The following is a 20,644-nucleotide window of genomic DNA, read 5'->3' as shown; positions in this document are numbered from 1 at the left end:
AAATACGCTTTTCTTCAATCATTTGAGATTGGAAATTAATGTGTGGTCAGTGTGGATGTGAACAACTGTCTTTCATATTTGTTCTCAATAAGTGGGATGCATAAAAGAATGGGCTTTTAATTATGCTTTTACGACTTTACAACTGGCATAGAGAGATTGCTCCACCATCGAATGAGATTTGCTTGAGTTTGGTGTATGAACATTTAAATGGGGTGCTAAATTTGTTCCACACACAGAGCATAAATTGTTGGTCAATATTTTTGTTTTCAGGTGGTGGACAGATTCTGACTGCTGGGCTAGCTAGGTTGGTGTTGAGTTTTCAAGCCTTCCAATACCTGATTAAATATATTCTGGCAAAAACAACGTTTATTTTGTATGGCTTTCAAGTTTACGTCTGGCTAATCGAGGACCATGTGTTAAGGCGCTGGTTAAGTATGAGGCCTCTTACAACAAGAGAGGTGTTGGTGTGACAGTCAGGTCCTGATCACTGATAGTGAGTGGAATGATAAGATGAAGCGTGATTCCTTGTTGACTCTTGTCATTAATCACATGGATTGTGAATGGGCTGACAAACAGCATTTGCGTGGTGATGTGTGGACATTTTGGAGGATCAGAGATGAGCTATCCTTTGAGAATAATATTTTCCGAAGGGGAGACAAAATAGTTCTACCTTTAGGGTTGCTTAAATGGCTATTTTGATTTGTCCATGGGGACATTTAAATACGTCAGCAACAAAGAGACTTGTTCTTCAACATTACTGGTGGCCCTGCATGAATGCACTTTTGGATCAGTGGGTCAGCGATTGTTCGGCTTACATCCACAGTGACAAACATACCAGGGCTTTTGTTGTGGAATCTCAACCTTTATCGAAATTAGGTATTAAGTGATTGGTCCTTTCATGGCTATTCCTAGGCAGGATGTTTATTTTATTGCTTTCGTTGATTTTTCTCTAAGTGACTGGAAGTAAAGATGGTGAGTAGGGTTACTTCTGAATCTGCTGTCGAGTTCCTCAAGGTTGTATTCTGCCTGAGGAAATTGCCTTGGACAATGGGTCTCAGTTTACCAGTAAAGTTTTGCAAGTATATCTTTTCCAGTAGGGCAAAAGACACAGGCAGATTGCTGTGCACCACCCAGAGCGAACAGTCATGTATAGTGTTAGAAATTGGGTCTCTGGTTGGCAGTCAGTTTGCACTCTGTCCAAGCAGGGACCCTCACTCTAGTCAGGGCAATGGAGAAACACACTTAGATAACCCCTGCTTACCTCCTTGGTGGCTTGGCACAAGAGGTCAGGCCTATCTCAAAAGCAATGTGTAAAATATTTGTACTAACACACAGAGTATTATAGTGAAAACACTACAAAATGGACTCCACCAGTTTAGAAAAATAGGTAATATTTATCTAAATCAAGCAAACGCAAAACAACAAAAATCCAACATACACAAGTCAAGATATGACTTTTCAAAAGAATAAGAGTCTTACTCCATAGAAGACAATGGAAATGTTGATTTTACACAAAGTACCTGGTTAGCGTAAAAAATAAAGCCGCACGGGTGGGCATGCATCGGGAAAGTCAGAAATGCATTGATTCCATATTTGGAAGTGAAGCCGTGAATCGTTTCTTCTCCGGTCGGGAAGGCGATGCTTCAGTTTTTTACCCCTCGCAAGAGAGCAATGTGTTGATTTCCGGACAGGGCATCTCGGATCCACACATGTGCATGATGACTTTGACGCCCAGGGAAGATGTGTGAGAAATCCTGTCACACGATGTTAGAAAACCACGGTACATAGCGTTTGTGTCATTATCAGCAGTTTGTGTCATTATCAGCAGCCGCAAGCCGGTGTTGCCTCATTTCTACAGCCGAGATGCACCGTTCTCCCAGCCGCGATGCAGGTGGAGCGTCGATTTTAGCCGCGAAGCGGGTGCCACATCGTTTATCTACTGTGGTGCAGATGGTGCCTTGATAATTTCCCCACACACCGTTTTGTTGTGCGTGGATTTCAGCTCTTGTTCTGCCAACTTCACCTCTCAAGGGCCCATTGACTGGATAGGGCACCACTTGGCAGGGGAGGAGTCTCTGAAGAGAGTCCAGGTGCTGGCAGAGGAAGTCTTTGATGGTCCTGAGATTTCAAAACAGGAGGCAAGCTCAGTTCAAGCCCTTGGAACTTCTTCTTCAAGCAGGAATGCACAACAAAGTCCAGTCTTTGTCCCCTTTTACAGGCAGAAGCAGCAACTGCAGGATAGCCCAACAAAACACAGTCACAGGCAGGGGCAGGACTTCTCCTCAGCTCTTCAGTTCTTCTCCTTGGCAGAGGTTCCTCTTGGTTCCAGACGTGATCTAAAGTTTGGGGGGTTGGGTCGACTATTTATACCCCTTTCTGCCTTTGAAGTAGGCAAACTTCAAAGGAAAGTCTCTGTTGTTCACAAGATCCTGCCTTGCCCAAGCCAGGCCTCAGACACACACCAGGAGGTTGGAAACTACATTGTGCGAGGGCAGGCACAGCCCATTCAGGTGTAAGTGACCACTCCTCCCTCCACTCTATCTCAGATGGCTCATCATGATATGCAGGCTACACCCCAGCTCCCTTTGTGTCACTGTCTAGAGGAGATTCACAAACAGCCCAACTGTCAGTCTGTCCTAGACAGGGAATCCACAACCAGGCAGAGTCACAGAAAGGTTTAAGCAAGAAAATGCCTACATTCTAAAAGTGACATTTTCAAACTAACAATCTAAAAACCAACTTCACTAAAATAAGTATTCTTAAATTGTGAGTTCAGAGACACCAAACTGCGCATTTCTATATGCCCTCAAAGGGAATCTGCACTTTAAGACTATGTAAAGGCAGCCCCCATGTTAACCTATGTGAGAGATGGGACTTGCAACAGTGAAAACTGAATTTGGCAGTATTTCACTGTTAGGACATGTAAAACACACCAGTACTTGTCCCACCTTTAACATACACTGCGCCTTGCCCATGGGGCTACCTAGGTGTCTACCTTAGGGGTGCCTTACATGTATAGAAAGGGAAGGTTCAGGCCTGGCAAGTGGGTACACCTGCCAAGTCGAATTGGCATTTCAAACCTCACACACAGACACTGTAGTCTGAGCCATGTTTACAGGGCTACTAATGTGGGTGGCACAACCAGTGCTGCAGGCCCACTAGTAGCATTTGATTTACAGGCCCTGGGCACCTGTAGTGCACTTTACTAGGGACTTACTAGTTAATCAAATATGCCAATCATGGAAAAGCTAATTACATATACACTTTACACAGGAGCACTTGCACTTTAGCACTGGTCAGCAGTGGTAAAGTGCCCAGAGTATCAAAAACAGCAAAAACAGAGTCCAGCACACAGTCAAAACATGAGAAGCAGAGGCAAAAAAGACAGAGGCGACCACACCAAGGATGCCAGGTCTAACATGTTGAGGTTCAATCTCGTAGTAAAAGAGTAAATCCAGTGGCTGAGCAAAGTATGACTGAGTGCGAGAAAGGCCTTCAGGCTGTATTGCTTTCATGCATGGCTACTCCTAATAATGTTGTGATTGTGACTCATTTTGAATTATTGAGAGGTCATAAATCAGGTTCTAAGCTTATTCCCTGGCTGATTAAAAAGAGAATGGGAACAGATTAATTTGTTAATTTCAATGAAATAAGGAAAGTGCAGGATGACTAAGAACATTGATAGGAAAAGAGCATGGAAATCTTGTGTAACTTTTCAAGTAGGTGATTTAGTCATGATTAAGTTACCTCTAGAATTGGGAAAAGGTACATTCCAGTGGTTTGATCTGGTTTGCATGGGTCCCTTCGTAATGCTGTGAGGGCTGGTGAAGATAAAGTTTGGAATACTGAGGCCCAGATGTACAAGAAAATGGCGCAGAGTGTCGCTGCAACAAAATTTGCCGTGCTGCGCCACTTTGGAAACGCAGGGATGCGCCATATTTACAAAAATACAGTGCACCCCTGTGTTTTCCCCTGCACCAGCGCTAAATTTAGCTGCCAGCGCAGGCATCCTTGCTCCATAGTGCTGTGAGCTTAAGTTGGGCCGAAAGTGCGACAATAATCAGGTGCCTACTAGTGTTTTTTTTGTTTAATATTCTTTCTATTAAAATGTTCAAAAAACAAAATACAGTACACATACGACTCACACAATATTACATTACATATGCAAATTAAAGCACAGCCAAAGCAGGTAAATATCGTCCCAACCCCAAACTCTCATATCAATCCAACAAGACATAATCTCCCGTGACATCCACTGTCCCTTTAAGGCGGTCTATTGTTGGCTGGGTCAGTAAGTTTGGATAACATTTCTCTGAATAAGGCAAGTTCCTACATAGGTTTGTCATTTCTGATGTCATTTTATTCTGTTGTTGAATTGCCAGAGCCAATTCAATCTGATCTTTTGCCCAATGAGCTATCCCTGGTGAGCTGGGATACACCTAGCGCAACACAATCCTGTATTTCAAAAGCCCCGTTCTCAGTTCATCATTCGGAATGCCTCTTACAACGCGTTCACCTCCGAATTCTTACAAGTAGATATAGTTTTATGGTTGCATCCAACACCACACTGATAACAACACCTAAATTGTGCATTACCCTCTGCCAAATGCCATCCAAATTCAGAGAGGTCCAGGTCATATGCAAAAAATCAGAAACACCATGTTAACATCTACCACACTGAGATGTCCTGTCAGGGTAAATGAATGTGAATTTCTTTGGTGTGATATACATCCTATTCAAAAAATGAAATTGCACCAATTCCAATCTGGTGTTTGGGGATACACTACTGACCTGTTCACAAACGGGTTTCCATTCAGGACCAGATAATTCACTGGGACAATTCAGAGCTAAGTGGTCATTTATTCTATCCGTATTACTGCCCCCATCAGATGCATGTTCCGAAGGTCCCTCTCGAACATCATTTCAGATCCTACAGGTAGTGTGTGCCAGTCTAGCATATTGTAAGAACTGGTGTGGTCCCAGCCCAAATGAATCCTTGTACTCCACTGTCTCACAGCCTCCCTCTAACATAGGTATATCTATCAGCATGTTTCTGAACAGTCTCAAGGGTCAGGGAGGCGGGGTCAATGCTTCAATACTTTTAATACTTTACTCACTACTCAGTGCTAAATTTCTGCCATCTGTCGGATTATGTAAAGTTTGTCATTCTGGATTATATTGCCCAACAAAAATAACTCAGGCAGTTTGCGTTGGATACATGCCTGCAACTAGCGACTTCGCCCAGTTAGGGGCGCTTCAGATCCGTGAATCACAGACTGTAGCTTAACCTCTTCGTTGCGGGCGTCGGCCACTGGCCGACGCCCACACACCCTCCCTGGTGCGGGTCACGACCAGTGGCCGACACCAGGAAGGGTATAAATAAATCCTCGGGTGCGTCGCACCCGAGGATTTTTTGTTTTTTTTAAAACCCCCCCCGGGAGACACGGAAGCTTCCGTGTCTCCCCCCGCCCCCCCACCCGCCCCTTTGTGACGTCAGCGCGCCTTGCGGCGCGCTGACGTTGCAAAGGTGTTTTCCTCATCAAAGCAGGAAGCAGCCTTGCGGCCGCTTCCTGCTTTGATGGGGAAAACGGCCTTTCCCACGTTCGGGAAGGCCTCGTAAGAAAGGGGAGTGTCTCCCCTTTCTTACGAGGCCTTCCTGAAAGTGTTTCCTGGCCCCCGGTCGCAGCTGTGCTGCGATCGGGGGCCAGGAAACACTTTCAGGTTTCCTGGCCCCCCGATCGCAGCACAGCTGCGATCGGGGGGCCAGGAAACACTTTGAAAAGGCCTCGTAAGAAAGGGGAGACTCTCCCCTTTCTTACGAGGCCTTCTCAAACTGTGAGGTGAGGAAAACTTGTTTTTTTAGCCACTTTTTGAGGTTTGCAAAGGATTCTGGGTAACAGAACCTGGTCAGAGCCCCGCGAGTCACCCCATCTTGGATTCCCCTAGGTCTCTAGTTTTCAAAAATGTACAGGTTTGGTAGGTTTCCCTAGGTGCTGGCTGAGCTAGAGGCCAAAATCTACAGGTAGGCACTTTGCAAAAAACAGCTCTGTTTTCTGTGATGTGTCCACGTTGTGTTTTGGGGCATTTCCTGTCGCGGGCGCTAGGCCTACCCACACAAGTGAGGTATCATTTTTATCGGGAGACTTGGGGGGACGCTGGGTGGAAGGAAATTTGAGGCTCCTCTCAGATTCCAGAACTTTCTGTCACCGAAATGTGAGGAAAACTTGTTTTTTTAGCCACTTTTTGAGGTTTGCAAAGGATTCTGGGTAACAGAACCTGGTCAGAGCCCCGCGAGTCACCCCATCTTGGATTCCCCTAGGTCTCTAGTTTTCAAAAATGTACAGGTTTGGTAGGTTTCCCTATGTGCCGGCTGAGCTAGAGGCCATAATCTACAGGTAGGCACTTTGCAAAAAAACAGCTCTGTATTTTGTGAAAAAATGGGATGTGTCCACGTTGTGTTTTGGGGCATTTCCTGTCGCGGGCGCTAGGCCTACCCACACAAGTGAGGTATCATTTTTATCGGGAGACTTGGGGGAACATAGAATAGCAAAACAAGTGTTATTGCCCCTTATCTTTCTCTACATTTTTTCCTTCCAAATATAAGAGAGTGTGTAAAAAAGACGTCTATTTGAGAAATGCCCTGCAATTCACATGCTAGTATGGGCACCTCGGAATTCAAAGATGTGCAAATAACCACTGCTCCTCAAAACCTTATCTTGATCCCATTTTGGAAATGCAAAGGTTTTCTTGATACCTCTTTTTCACTCCTCATATTTCAGCAAATGAATTGCTGTATACCCAGTATAGAATGAAAACCAACTGCAGGGTGCACCTCATTTATTGGCTCTGGGTACCTAGGGTTCTTGATGAACCTATAAGCCCTTTATATCCCCGCAACCAGAAGAGTCCAGCAGACAAAACGGTATATTGCTTTCAGAAATCTGACATCGCAGGAAAAAGTTACAGAGTAAAACATAAAGAAAAATGGCTGTTGTTTTCAGCTCAATTTCAATATTTTTTTATTTCAGCTGTTATTTTCTGTAGGAAAACCTTGTAGGATCTACACAAATGACCCCTTGCTGAATTCAGAATTTTGTCTAGTTTTCAGAAATGTTTAGCTTTAAATTTGTGTTGGAAAATGTGGTTTTCTGATTCAAGTCTGCCCGTTCCTGAAAGGTGGGAAGATAGTGATTTCAGCACCAGAAACCCTTTGTTGATGGCATTTTCAGGGAAAAAACCACAAGCCTTCTTCGGCGGCCCTTTTTTCACATTTTTTTGGAAAAAACTAAATTTTCACTGTATTTTGGCTATTTTCTTGGTCTCCTCCAGGGTAAACCACAAACTCTGGGTACCATTAGAATCCCTAGGATGTTGGAAAAAAAGGACGCAAATTTGGCGTGGTTAGCTTATGTGGACAAAAAGTTATGAAGCCCTAAGCGCGAACTACCCCAAATAGCCAAAAAAGGGCTCAGCACTGGGGGGGAAAAGGCCCAGCAGCTAAGGGGTTAATAAAGATAAGAGCCCAGTAGTCCAAGTCCACTCTGAAGCAACTGAAGTTCAGCGTGTCCGATTGTACACGTCTGCGCTTCCCTGCCTAAACCAGAGTATACATCGGACTATCACTTTGGAGAAACGCAGTAGCTGGGATCGGGCACACAGCATTTTGGTTTTGCAGCACATAAAGACAGTGGGTGAGATAAATCATTTTAGCCAAAGAAGTTCTGCCCATCATAGAAAGGGAAAATTATGTTCCGAATCCTACAGAACGATCCTATCCCTCAAACATCCTACCTACATTCAGATCATATTGGGCTAATGGGGAGCAGCCTACCTAGATCCCCAGATACCGGAAATTCTGCACCTCCTGTTCCAACTTAAGTTCAGAGGGAGATCTTCACCATTCGTCCCAGTCTCTCAGAGGAAACAACTTGGTCTTGCTTTTATTGTTATGTAAGCCCAAGACCTCGCAAAACCTATCCAATTCCTCCATCATGTGTAGTACAGAGGCAACAGGATCAACTAATGCAGCGTCTGCATATAACAGAAAGATGTGCGTTAAATCACAATTTGCATTCTCCATAAAAGAAACCTAGCTCTCAGTTGACAGGCTAATGGCTTCACTGCCAGCAGGAACAGCATGAGGGACAGAAGACATCTCTGTCTAGTACCGCTGTCCAGGATCCATGCATCTGACACTGTGCCGCCAGTGTGCACACTGGCCATATGAGCTGTATTGAACATTGCACCCAGATGCCTACCAAGTTAACAGATTTTAGGCCAGATTTAAGAAGCCCCTTGTGCCATCTTAAATCACATTAGCATATTTTTTTACGCTAATGTGGCGATAGGTTGGCAAAAATGTTGTGCCATATTTACAAAGTGGCGCAATGCACACATCGCACTACTTTGTAAAGCCTTGTGCCACGTTATGCCTGCACCAGCTATGATGTATGCAAGGGGGAGTTCCTGCGATAGAAGGCCCAGAAAAATGGCACAGTGGAATCTACAAGATTCCACTGTGCCATTTTTAGCATCATTTTTTAAGCCTGCCAAAGGGAGGCGATAAAATGAGGCTCCCATTGTTTTCAATGGGACTCCTTTTACTTTTCAGGATTAATGTCAACATTTTTGGGGCTAATGCTGCAAAGTGCCAAACTAGTATCAACATTTTTGACACTAGTTCCCTATGATTCTGCACCATGGTGTCGAATCATAAATATAGCGCACACATGATGGCATTAGGAGGGCACAATGGGGTGCAACAAAAGTGGTGCATTAGGGCATGATGCACCACTTTTCATAGATATGCCCCTTTATCTTAAGTTGACATCCCCGGTTGTGTACTTAACTTTTTTGGTTTTGGTTTTCCTTTGCCTTATTTACTTATTTAGGTTGAGCCTTCCAGACAGCACAAACTGGTTGCAAAAGACATATTGTCATTTTTACCAAAGACTGCTTACCATTATTTGGCTTTATTGTAACTCTCATTTGCTTGGTTCTTATTTGATGGCTTGCCTTGTCTGCCTTGTGTTTCTCCCTCCCCTGGAGCATACCATCTTCACTTGTGCCCTTCCACTATTCACTTTTAGGGAACTATTTTTTCTTTTTTCTTAAATATTCTACAGTAGTGCATGTGTTTTCCAGCTGTCTCTCTGTTGTGCTTCTCTCCCCCCTCAGTGTAGCTCTGTCTCATTTGTGTACTTTTGTTTACTCTACATCCCCATTCAGCTCTCTCTTGTTTCTTTGTGCTTCGGCACTCCACGAGTGCAGACATTTTACAGTTGACTCCCTTGTGTTCTTCTATTGCCTTCCCGCAGGGTGTCTCGTGCTTTCGTCCATAAGAGTCTTTCCATTTACGTGCTGCTCTCTCATTTATCTGCTTCTCTACCCTCACCCATGCCCCATGTTGCTCTTTGTGAGCTGTCACCTGTGTGCTTTTGTAATGTTTCCCCCCTCTTTTGCCCCTCTCACACCTCTGTGTGCTGCATTTTCCCTTCCACTCCGCACTTGCTCCCCTCTGGATACCATCCCAGAAAGACGCAGAGTCATCTTTTAAAAAAATATTGGCACATTGACACTAAAATTCTTTATTATTTTATTCAATGATCCAAGTGGCGTCCCCCATCTTAGATGGGTAAATAAAAAGTTGAATAAAGGCTAATAGATCTGCGTGCGCGCGCATGCCCGCTGGTGCATGAGCTCATTAGTGAAATGATGCAACTGCCATTGTGCCTTTTATTCATTTTTTATTTTGCTGATGCTGCACAGTGTGCTGATGACATACAGCATGACCAAAAGCACTTAAAAAAGCCAGTAAATCCCAAAAGAAAGAATTGTTGGCTTAGCAAACACTTATATTTTTTAATTGAATTTGATTTGATTGAATTTGATTCTTTCATTTGGTTTTCATGGGTCCTGGAATGCTAAAGAGATAGTCACCGCTGCACTTAGCTGTTTGCACAACTGCGGAATGGATCATCAGCAGATTCATACCACCCCTTGGCTCATTAGAATTCCAGCAGCCTCTCTCCTCCTTCTGTGGCTACCACCGTCGCCGGTGAGTCAAGTGTTTAGCACAGCACTGAGGAGGATTATTTATTTCCAGATAACATGATCATTGGTATGCACTTGCAGCTGCCTGTACCTTCGTAGGGTGTAGAACTCGGTGACAAAACTTCCAAAATAGGCCTATAGATGGAGATAGCTCAAGGGAACTAGCAGGATACCAAATTTTTCTCGTTATTTTCTTATGTTACTACTAGTTTGTGATCGGTTTTCTCTTGAGTTGCTTGTGATTATGCTGCAAGTGACCCCGAAAGGGCGTTGGGTGTTGTTGGAGGTAGGGATGTGAAGATGGCTAAAAGTAAACCACTTAAACATACCTGGAGATTTTCTCTTCAATGTTTGTGCACTGATTTTCTGCCCAGTGCACTGGAATTCTGCGGAAGACGATTGTATTCACTTCTTATGTAACTTGTAGATGTTCTTGCAAATATTTCTTGATTGTACTCTGGAAATTTGGTACACTATTATTGTTCCCAATTCACTTAATGCTTGTTACCCCTACTTTCATCTTCAGGTAACCACTCTTCATTAGGTCTATAGTATAATGATTGTTTTTTTTCTTCTAGGTATGACACTGAAATGGAAGTGTGGTAACTCCAAACATGCCATAATATTTTCAGGTTTTGAAACTGATTGCAATCAATCAATAGAAAACAGATGTAGTTGATTACAAATCTGTCAGTGGCGCTGAACTACAGCAAGACAATCCCTGGGGCTGCCAATGGAGTCATCAGTCAGTAGTACTGCTTAGCACATAAAAAGATAACATGTCCACATTGCACTCACAAGAAGGAAGCAAATCTCACCAATATTCCTAGTGCCACCTCTATTCCTATGCCTTTAACTGCAACATACATACAGAACATGGGGAAAGTCCTTGTAACCCTCCACATCCTGGGCCAAAGAACTGTTAAAAACAATGGGTTCTCTATCGGGAATGATTATCCTATAAGTACTTATTGTACAATAATAGCATTAATTATTATTGGATATACAATTCAATTTATGCATATGACTTAATTCATCAAATCAGAACACAATCTTCTTGATCACCAGAAATAATCAAGTAGGAATTTGTTATGATTTATTCTGAATAACTTTATATTAAAATCATCAATCTTCTCACTGTCCTTGCTAATGTTGAAGAAGATATGCTAATAGAAATTAGAATTCAATGATTTGCAAAAATAATATTATTGGGTAGAGTCATAACTGGTAATTAATTGACCAATTAGGAATTAGGGGGATGGACTGAAAAACGCTAATAAAAAGTTGTGACAAGAGGCTAAAACTTCAGATGTGAGGGGAGAATTGATGACGTCAGGAGACACGATCCGGGATTCTGTCATTGGGTTTATGCGCTTGAGAGCCTGATGCGCTGCCGATCGATTGATGACCTGAGCACGAAGACTGACTTTGTTGCTGATCCATTCTGTGGATAGGTAGGTATGACAATGTGACTGATTAACTTTGTGCCTTTTCTTTCTAGCTGCCAACTGCGCTATTTTGATAGTTATTCTCTTAGCTAGATGTTTTCCAAATTCACTTTCTAAATTGCTTTCGCATGAAGTCCCACCTGCTGATGCTAATCTGGGTTAGGTAAGGACTCTTTGGGTGACATTGACAGTGACAGATGATTGACAAACTGATTGCTGAACTTTACTGTGAAAGTCAATACATTAATCTTTGATCGCTTATGCTGAAGCATTAGAGCATATGTTTTCTCAAGTTCTGATTAGAATATGTTATTGGTGATCATTAATAAATTAATTCTGAGCTGATTGAATAAAGTTTGAATTAACCGATGCATTAGAATTGTAAATAATAGGGAAATAAAAATTGTTAAATCGTATAGTGAGTTGTGGTTATTCAGGAAATGTCGATCTAGTTGTCTAATGACTAATGTTTTCAATAGTGATTGTTGATTGGTTATAGTGCATCTTAGTAACGCTGGTCACTACATGGCTAGGATACTACATGCGATCCAAAAGGTTCATCGGCCTATATCCGTCCCCTTGTCTATGATTAGGGCTTCATCTCGAATTCCACCAGTCTGCTGCATGGACTGATGTCCCGGAGTACAATTCGAAAGCAGGTTTTGAAACATCGACATACCTACATTTTCGAACCGAGCATGCAAATGTTCAAACACTCACATTAAACATATGCTACACAACTGCAAATTTGCAGCCAAGCACAACACAGAGATGTTGATTCCATTCTACACCTTGGGACTGACATCCTATTTCTTAGTGAAACCTGGCCTAACAACCTCTCCACCCAACTGATCGACATCCTGGTTTCACCCAGCTTTTCTATGAAGAGGATGGACCGAGAAAGAGAACAGCAGTTGGGGTTGCAGTCATCCACTGAAACACCATGGAAATCAACTGTTTCACTGTTGAAGTGCACCTCATCTTTGAGTTCCTGGGGACATAACTCCTCATGACAGATGGGAAGATGACAAGCTTATATCACCCTCCAAGGGACAACCAACTATTTACCAAACACTTAATTGACCTTATCAAACAGAAATCTCTTCTACCTTCTGCCAATTTCTTCCTAGATGACATATTCTTCAATGGAAGGGCACAAGCAATGCACAAATAGCCCATCTCAAAGAATTTCTGATTAACAGTGACCTAAAACATTTATGTAGATATCAGATTCACCGCAAGGGCGCCACCCTCAACCTTCTTATAGGTAAGGAAGAGTCAATTACAATGGACTCAATATCAGAAGAGTGGTCTAAACTTTGCTTGATCCATTTCCACCTCTCATCGGAGACACCTCTAATCAAAGAGCAAAATCACAAAATTAAATATTGGACCAGAGACACAAAACATATGAATCTAAAAGAAATCACTTCAAAACTTAAATGATCATCTTCATCCCTCAACATTTTCATGCAATGTTGAGGACGTGACGTCATAAAACAACATCACCATGTCTGATATAATGTAGGAAGTAGTATCTATGAACCTCAGTAGGCAAAAAAGTAAACCTTCCTGTTATAGGCACAACAAGGATCTAAATAAATAAAGGAGACAGCCAAGAATGGCAGAAAAAAAATCAAGACAAAGACCCCAAAACAATACATATTTTACTACTAGGATCAGAAAGGAACAGTTTCAAGAAAGACATGCTTCCTTTGTCTCCAGCTAGATGCAGCAACAAGGTGGCCACCCAAATTCTTCAATATCATAAGGAAACAGACTGTTCCCAAAATGGAGATGGGTATGGACTAATAAAATGAGAGTTATGAGGAATTTGTCAACCCCTTCACAGACAGGATCATGAAAATTGAACTCCCTCTGCCAAACCTGGCCGTAGATAATGCCCCACATGCAACCACACCCACAAACATCATCGCTTCCTCCACTATCAAAAAAAGTTGCCCCTCCACACATATCACTGAACAAGAAAAGCAATGCCTCGTGGAATTGATCAAACATTCCCACAAATTGGGGAGAGAACACACTGTCAATCAGAAAGGAAACATGACTTTACAGAAAATGGGAACATACCAAAAGCTACAACCATCTCAAGGTATCCTAAGAAACGGAGAGATGATGCATCCCAGTCTGGGTAAACACAGGAGGACATATGTTGGAAAGTGACCATGCTTAATACGGGCATCTAGGGTAGAGTTACTGTACACCTTACAAGGAAATAAGGTACAGGACTAGTGCTGACGAAGTGGATAAGCACCTCTAGATGCCACAGAGAGAAGAGAGTGGACACACTATACATGCTATTAATGATATGACACAGAAATATAACAGAGTGAAGTAGAAGCTTACGACTTCAGGAGGCAAGTTGCATGCAATTTATATGTGACATTAACTCAGGCCTCAGAAACACAGTAGGGATGCAGTGAAGATGTCCAGTGACACAGTAGTGATATCTGAAGAACCATTTAAAGGGAATTGGTATAATTAAAGGTTCCCACCCCTGGATCGGCTTGCTGGATGCAGTCCTTATCATGCCTTAGTAAGTATAGGGCAAAAGATCAGGGTCTAATACTAACCATAGGATGGAGAGATCAGATGTCTCGATGATTAAGTCCTCAATGGAGTCCAGCATCAATGTGTGAAAGCTGATCAGGTTCATCACCTTTCCAAGGTCTGTGTTATCTCGTAGGTGCAGGGGAGCTTTGGTCACACTGGTGTATGCCTAATGAAAAGAAAAAAAAACCTACAGATTAGAAGATGGGCTACCGTTCCCTACAATATTGAAGGTCCAGCGCTCACTACTAAAAGACATTGGGGGTTATTCTAACTTTGGAGGAGGTGTTAATCCGTCCCAAAAGTGACGGAAAAGTGACGGATTTACCACCAGCCGTATTACGAGTCCATTATATCCTATGGAACTCGTAATACGGCTGGTGGTATATCCGTCACTTTACCGTCACTTTTGGGACGGATTAACACTCCTCCAAAGTTAGAATAACCCCCATTGTTCGGACTGGCTGACCTGTAGAGTGAAGTAAATGATGATGCTCACTGTGTAATAGGTTTCAAAACCTGTCATCTGAGAGAAACGAAGTTGCTTAAACATGTTACATAAGAGATAAGGCTGTGATAAGCGGAACAACATCCATTTTTCAGTATAATTGTTTGTAACTCTTTCACAAAAAGGCACTAATAGTATCATTTATGGTGCCACCTAAATCAACAGTGACAGATGCATAATTACATTGAATATTTGTATTCATCTTTTCAACAGTTTCACAATTGCGATTCACAGTTTCCAGCAGCCCGCTGTTCATAGTGGAATTCAAATGCCAATGTGAACATATTTGAAAGGGTAATAAGAAAGAGTGAGTGTGCGAGTCAGTGATGCATTCATATAGTCAATGATAAATGCAATCAATTTGCCCATTGTGTTATTTTTTGGCAAAAGGCATCCACAGATGGCACTTATGCACACAACAGTTGATATAATATGCCAAACAATTACCATCTTTTCGTTAAAAACTGTCCTCATATCCCCCAAAAATGTCATGGCACAATATTTATGACATGGCCCAGCCATGTCACTATAGGCTGACTATTGCATCTGTTAACTATAAAGCACAAAACATTGGGAGGCTCACATCCGACTAGCGTTTAATGAAAAAGAGAAGGAAGCAAATCAAAAGGTCAAAAGACAATTGTCATTTCACCTGATCGGGGTTCTCGCTAGAAAATGGTCGGTTGGAGTTAAGAGCTTAAAAACGTGTAAAAATAACCCAGAACATTTACAATTTCTCTCAAAAGAAGTCAATGTAATATGACTAGGTGACAGAAACCTGTTGTTCTCAGCAAAAACGTATCTAATGGATGAGCAGGGCAACCTTGAAGGGAAGATATCATTCATATACACCATACTAGCTCCATTCATCTCATAAAAAACGACTTACTTTGTCAGGTTCGAAAACGGGTTTACACTTATTGAAAATGTGTACAATACAACATGGCGCATATGGCTACTATGTCACCTAAGGCCTTTCAATGTTGTGATTGATCAATTGGAAGCTCCAAGCAAATATAAGACAACATTTATTTTCAATTAGCAGTGAATATATTTGTGATTATCTATATGGTTATTAGCATTTCTCTCCATGAATTTATAAGAACATAATTCAAACGTGCATTACCCCACTGACGCTGTACGTGATGCTTCGTGTGATGCTAGAAGGAAGCTAGGTGTGAATTCAGGGAAGATATGATTTTTGAAGGCAGAGCATATACACACACACTCACAAGGAAAATCGACATGGACGTGTGAAAGTAAGTTGTAGATTCACATTTAAATGCCCTCAGCATTTTATTAAGCATTAATGTGTGTGAATGAGAGAACGTGATTAAATGTTGTTGTATTGGTGCAAGGACTATTTTTTAGTGTGAGTTTCTGTGTGCATGGGATTTGTAACTGCATTTTAGCACGTATGAATTTGTAATTGTGGTATGTGTGCCTGTGTGTGTGAGAGAGAGAAAGAGAGAGAGAGAGAGAGAGCTTGTGTGTGGTTCGTGGGCTTTTCTGCAAGAGAGGGGATTGGTAAAAGGACAAGAGTATACGAGACTAAAATATGTCTTCCAAGCCACAGATTCAGGCTTGAAGGGCAAAGTATTCACTTATGAGTCCGGAGCAGGTCAGTGATTTCAGGAAGCAAGCCTGTATTCCTTTATCTTCTCCTCAGATAAGATACCAAAACTGGATTGTCGAGATGATAGAGCCAATTAGGGGCCTCAAATACTGTTACAATGGTAATGGTACAAATGCACAAAAATAGTTTATTGTTTAGGTCAATTAAAACCATAACAAATAAAAAAAGATAATAAAAACCACAACCAAAGCATTACAATGACCACAAGTGATAAATTAGATTACTAAATCAATGTAAAATCAACAAAAATTATCATTAAAAGTCATCTCTTCAGGAAGTTAAGATCACCACTGGAACTCCTCTCCACAATGGAATAGACCCGCTGTATGTGTCAACTTCAAAGTGTCATAGAGTCTGTGAATCGTGTCAAAAATAATTTGATTAATAAGGAGAGTTTTTACATGCTGAGGACTGATAATCCGATCAATCTGTGGGAGCCTGCCGGATCTCACATGGTTTTAGGAATTTCATCAGTTTGCAGTTGAGCTGTGGGTTCTGTTGGATCAAGTCCTTTTATTATAGTGATTCTGCATGTTCAAATACCCCTTACAATAAAATTGCTTTTCAATAGAGAAATACAGACATACTTTAGTGTCAGGCAAGTGCAAACCAGGTGGATAATATCCTCTTTTACAGCACCACATAAGCTACACGTAGTTGGGCCCTTGCATTTCCAGGCGGGTTGGTCAGCCAAAGATCTAAGTATACCGAATCGGGTTGCCATCAATTTCCTCTTCAGGTGTACTGAGAATGTCTTAATTAAATATGGGGCTGGTTTCAGCACGTCATATGACTGCAAGACCATTCCAGCGTTTAGATAGCCTGTTTTTATAGTCTAGAAGGTATAGCACTTTAGCAATTGTAATTATTGTTTGAGGAAATGCTGAAAATGGAAGGTTCTTATTTCATAGGTCAATCGTATTAGACGTTTTCAATTGTAGTTCACGGATATTTCCTATGGGTGGATTGAGGATCTGCAGCCAGTGTCTGCCAAATGGCATTATTTAATGTATTGCCCCTGTTTGGCCAAGATCATAAACCATGTTTTTTATGGAGTTGTCCACTACTGTGCCCCAGCCACATGCCCAAGGTTTGGGAGTAATCAAATTCCACATCTCCTTGGCCTGCATAGTTCAAGTGGATTACAAAGACACCCTTTGTGTTTTTTCTACTATGTTCGCCATGTCAAAACTGAGGAGTTATTTTCCTAGGAGAGTGCAAAATTACGCCGAATGCAAATCTGTCACTTAGTGCTATATTTTAGTGTGCAATACATCCTCGCTTCAATTTTTTATACAAGGATTCATTTCATGCTAAAAAAGAAAGCATGAAAACCAAAATCTTTGTGAACAACAACCACTAGCGTTGTGGTTGTTTGTGTTGTTCCCACACTTCTACACAACTATTTTGGAGGAACAACAGTGTATCCAAGTGACATGACTTAATTGTGTAATTTCAGAAATTTCACATAACAAGCCTAGGAAGAAATTCCTCAAGTTATGCAAATTATCCTGAGACACTTTAAACTTCATCTGGGTCCAGCGTTGTGTCATGACCACTGCTCGTAGGGATCCTCTACTGTCATATCCTTTACTTCCAGATGAGTTTTATTTTGTAACCCCTTTCAAAATTTGTTGATAATTTATTTTCGAAATGAACAATACTTATGAGGAATCTCCCACTGTCATGTCACAGATGGCACAATTAGGATGAGGGAAGGAGGCTGTGCATTTGGCATTTTTTAATCACTGACCCTGGTCAGAGCAAGGGAGCCTATGGCTTTTCATTACTAAAAAACAGAGTTTCAGGTATCGGTTTTATTTTGGAACCCCTTTCCAAATGTGTTGATTATTGATTGTCAAAACCTGTAATGAACATGTTGATTCACATCAAAGACACTAACACATGCAAACATCATATGCAATATCTTTTTTTGAGCCTCATCTGTACCTTGCTGTTGACCCAGATAATAGAGCGCTTTATGTCTGCATTTATTACAGGCCACTAGGACCTCACTAGAAGGGACTTTTACACAGTTGCAAATGGTTTCATGATGTTCTGGTGACAAATTCACAAGCAATATATAAAATACATTGAAAATGGCGTCTTGAAATTTAAACAGCTGCAGTATTAGCAAGTCGGGGTAATTTTATGCATGTATGTTTAACGCCCAGCATAGTCAATCTATCTGTCAATTTTTATGAGAGGTCATTCTTTCTTTCTGAAATAAATACCTTCAGACACTACGTCCATGCTGGAAATTATTTATAGATTACTTTTTTTGATCTGGCATGACATTGAAAAAACTTTTATACTTCCTAAGGCATACATGCCAATTGGACCCATTGAGGCAGGTGACTCCCGATTTTTTAAGCAAGAAAAGGCTTTGTTTTGGCATTCCCTGCCTCAAATTGACTCTTCCTAAATGGAAGTCAATGGGGGAAATGCATTCTCCAGATTATGGTTTTTAAAATCTCCCACATTCTGCTTCTAATATGTTGGCATGCATGCTAAGGTGGCTGGACAAGCATGGCGACCAGTGTAGGTTTGCAACCGAGCAAGACAGAACCACCTTGGTTTTTCTGGATTTAGACATCTACACATGCAATGGGGCACTGGGGTACACAGAAAAATCACTGACCACAATTCTTTGTTTCTGTTATCTAGTTTCCACTCAAGTCCACCGAGGGTGTATCTTCCATTTGGCGGGTTCTTGCAAATCTGCAAAAAGTGTTCCATGGGGTGAGGAAGCGTGACTGATTATGCACCTATATTTGAGACTTGGGCCCGTATTTATACTCCGTTTGCGCCAAATTTGCGTCGTTTTTTTCGACGCAAATTCGGCGCAAAACTAACGCCATATTTATACTTTGGCGTTAGACGCGTCTAGCGCCAAAGTATGAAGAAAGAGCGTCATTTTTTTGCGTGAACGCCTTCCTTGCGTTAATGAGATGCAAGGAAGGCGTTCCCGTCTAAAAAAATGACGGCGACGCAAATGCGTCGTATTTATACTCCCGGGCAAAAATCACGCCCGGGAGGTGGCGGGTCAAAAAAACCCGCATTTGCGCCTGAATTTAACGCCTGGGTCAGGGTAGGCGTTAAGGGACCTGTGGGCTCAGAATGAGCCCACAGGTGCCCTCCCCTGCCCCCAGGGACATCCCCTGCCACCCCTGCCCACCCCAGGAGGACACCCAAGGATGGAGGGACCCATCCCAGTGAAGTACAGGTAAGTTCAGGTAAGTATAACTTTTTTAATTTTTTTATTTTTTTTGTGGCATAGGGGGGCCTTATTTGTGCCCCCCTACATGCCACTATGCCCAATGACCATGCCCAGGGGACACAAGTCCCCTGGGCATGGCCATTGGGCAAGGGGGCATGACTCCTGTCTTTACTAAGACAGGAGTCATGAAATGGCGCCTGGGCGTCGAAAAAATGGCGCAAATCGGGTTAAGACGATTTTTTAGCGTCAACCTGACTTGCGCCATTTTAAGACGCCCTAACGTCATTTTTTCCCAACGCCGGCGCTGCCTGGTCTACGTGGTTTTTTTCCACGCACACCAGGCAGCGCCGGTCTGATTGCGCCGTCTAACGCCATTCCATAAATACGGCGCCCGCATGGCGCTTCAGAATGGCATTAGACGGCGCAAAATTTTTTGACGCTAAACTGCGTTAGCGCAGTTTAGCGTCAAAAAGTATAAATATGGGCCTTGGTATTTGTTGCTTATCATTTTTGTTTCTCCTACCTTTCTGAATACTGAGTGTAAAATTTTGTGTATGGTCTAGGCTCATTCTAGTTGTTTTACGGACGTTTGAGTCTACTTCCGTTTTTTTAGCTACACTAGCTTCTGAAACGCTATAGCAAATCAGTTATTAACAACTATAAACAGAAGGAAGACGCATATCTTCAAATGTTCGAGATCAGGAGATAAAGGACATCTGAATCCCAGATCCAGGCATTAGCTTTATTATGTTGTTTGACTTGTGACACTGTGACCTGACTGTTGTTCCTGAGGGTACTGGTTGGGTGTCGTTTTGCCAGGGAATGGTTACCAGCAATGTTCTTAACATTTAGGCTCAGGTGTACAGCTGAAGTCCTTCGCTACTTGATCCTGTAGGACTCAACAGTTTAATAGGTGAAGATTTTCTTTAGGTGAAGGTTTTCCTGAAATGTCTTAATTTTAGGGCCTCGTGTACAGGCACTCAAAATAAGAAAACTTAAACTGCGACTAATAATGATTTGCGGTTACAAATATCCCAGAGCAATTATGAATCATTAAGATTCACATTCGCAAACTAAAAAATCATTAATACAGAATCGCAATTTACAAATGCCATTCCCAAATTGTGAATACCCTCTAGCTAATGCTGATTCCATCAGCAATCCAGGAAGATGGAAACCACGTTCTTTGTGGAAAGAGCAGACAATCT

The 20,644-nt window shown here is 42.0% G+C and overlaps 1 protein-coding gene across 2 annotated transcripts in view; it reads right to left on the bottom strand.

The window, feature by feature from the left end:
* NCKAP1L (NCK associated protein 1 like) overlaps nucleotides 1–20,644 on the bottom strand; it is a 1,641,522-nt gene that overhangs the window by 1,115,331 nt on the left and 505,547 nt on the right. For both annotated transcript variants that reach the window (XM_069231027.1, XM_069231028.1), the window contains exon 16: nucleotides 14,096–14,241. In XM_069231027.1, coding sequence (XP_069087128.1) covers nucleotides 14,096–14,241 — 146 coding nt within the window. The remainder of the gene's footprint in view (nucleotides 1–14,095; nucleotides 14,242–20,644) is intronic.

The sequence above is a fragment of the Pleurodeles waltl genome, chromosome 4_2, assembly GCF_031143425.1.
Source record: "Pleurodeles waltl isolate 20211129_DDA chromosome 4_2, aPleWal1.hap1.20221129, whole genome shotgun sequence".
NCBI lineage: Eukaryota > Metazoa > Chordata > Amphibia > Caudata > Salamandridae > Pleurodeles > Pleurodeles waltl.
Note: the sequence above shows the minus strand (reverse complement) of the source record. Positions and strands in the feature narration are given on the sequence as shown.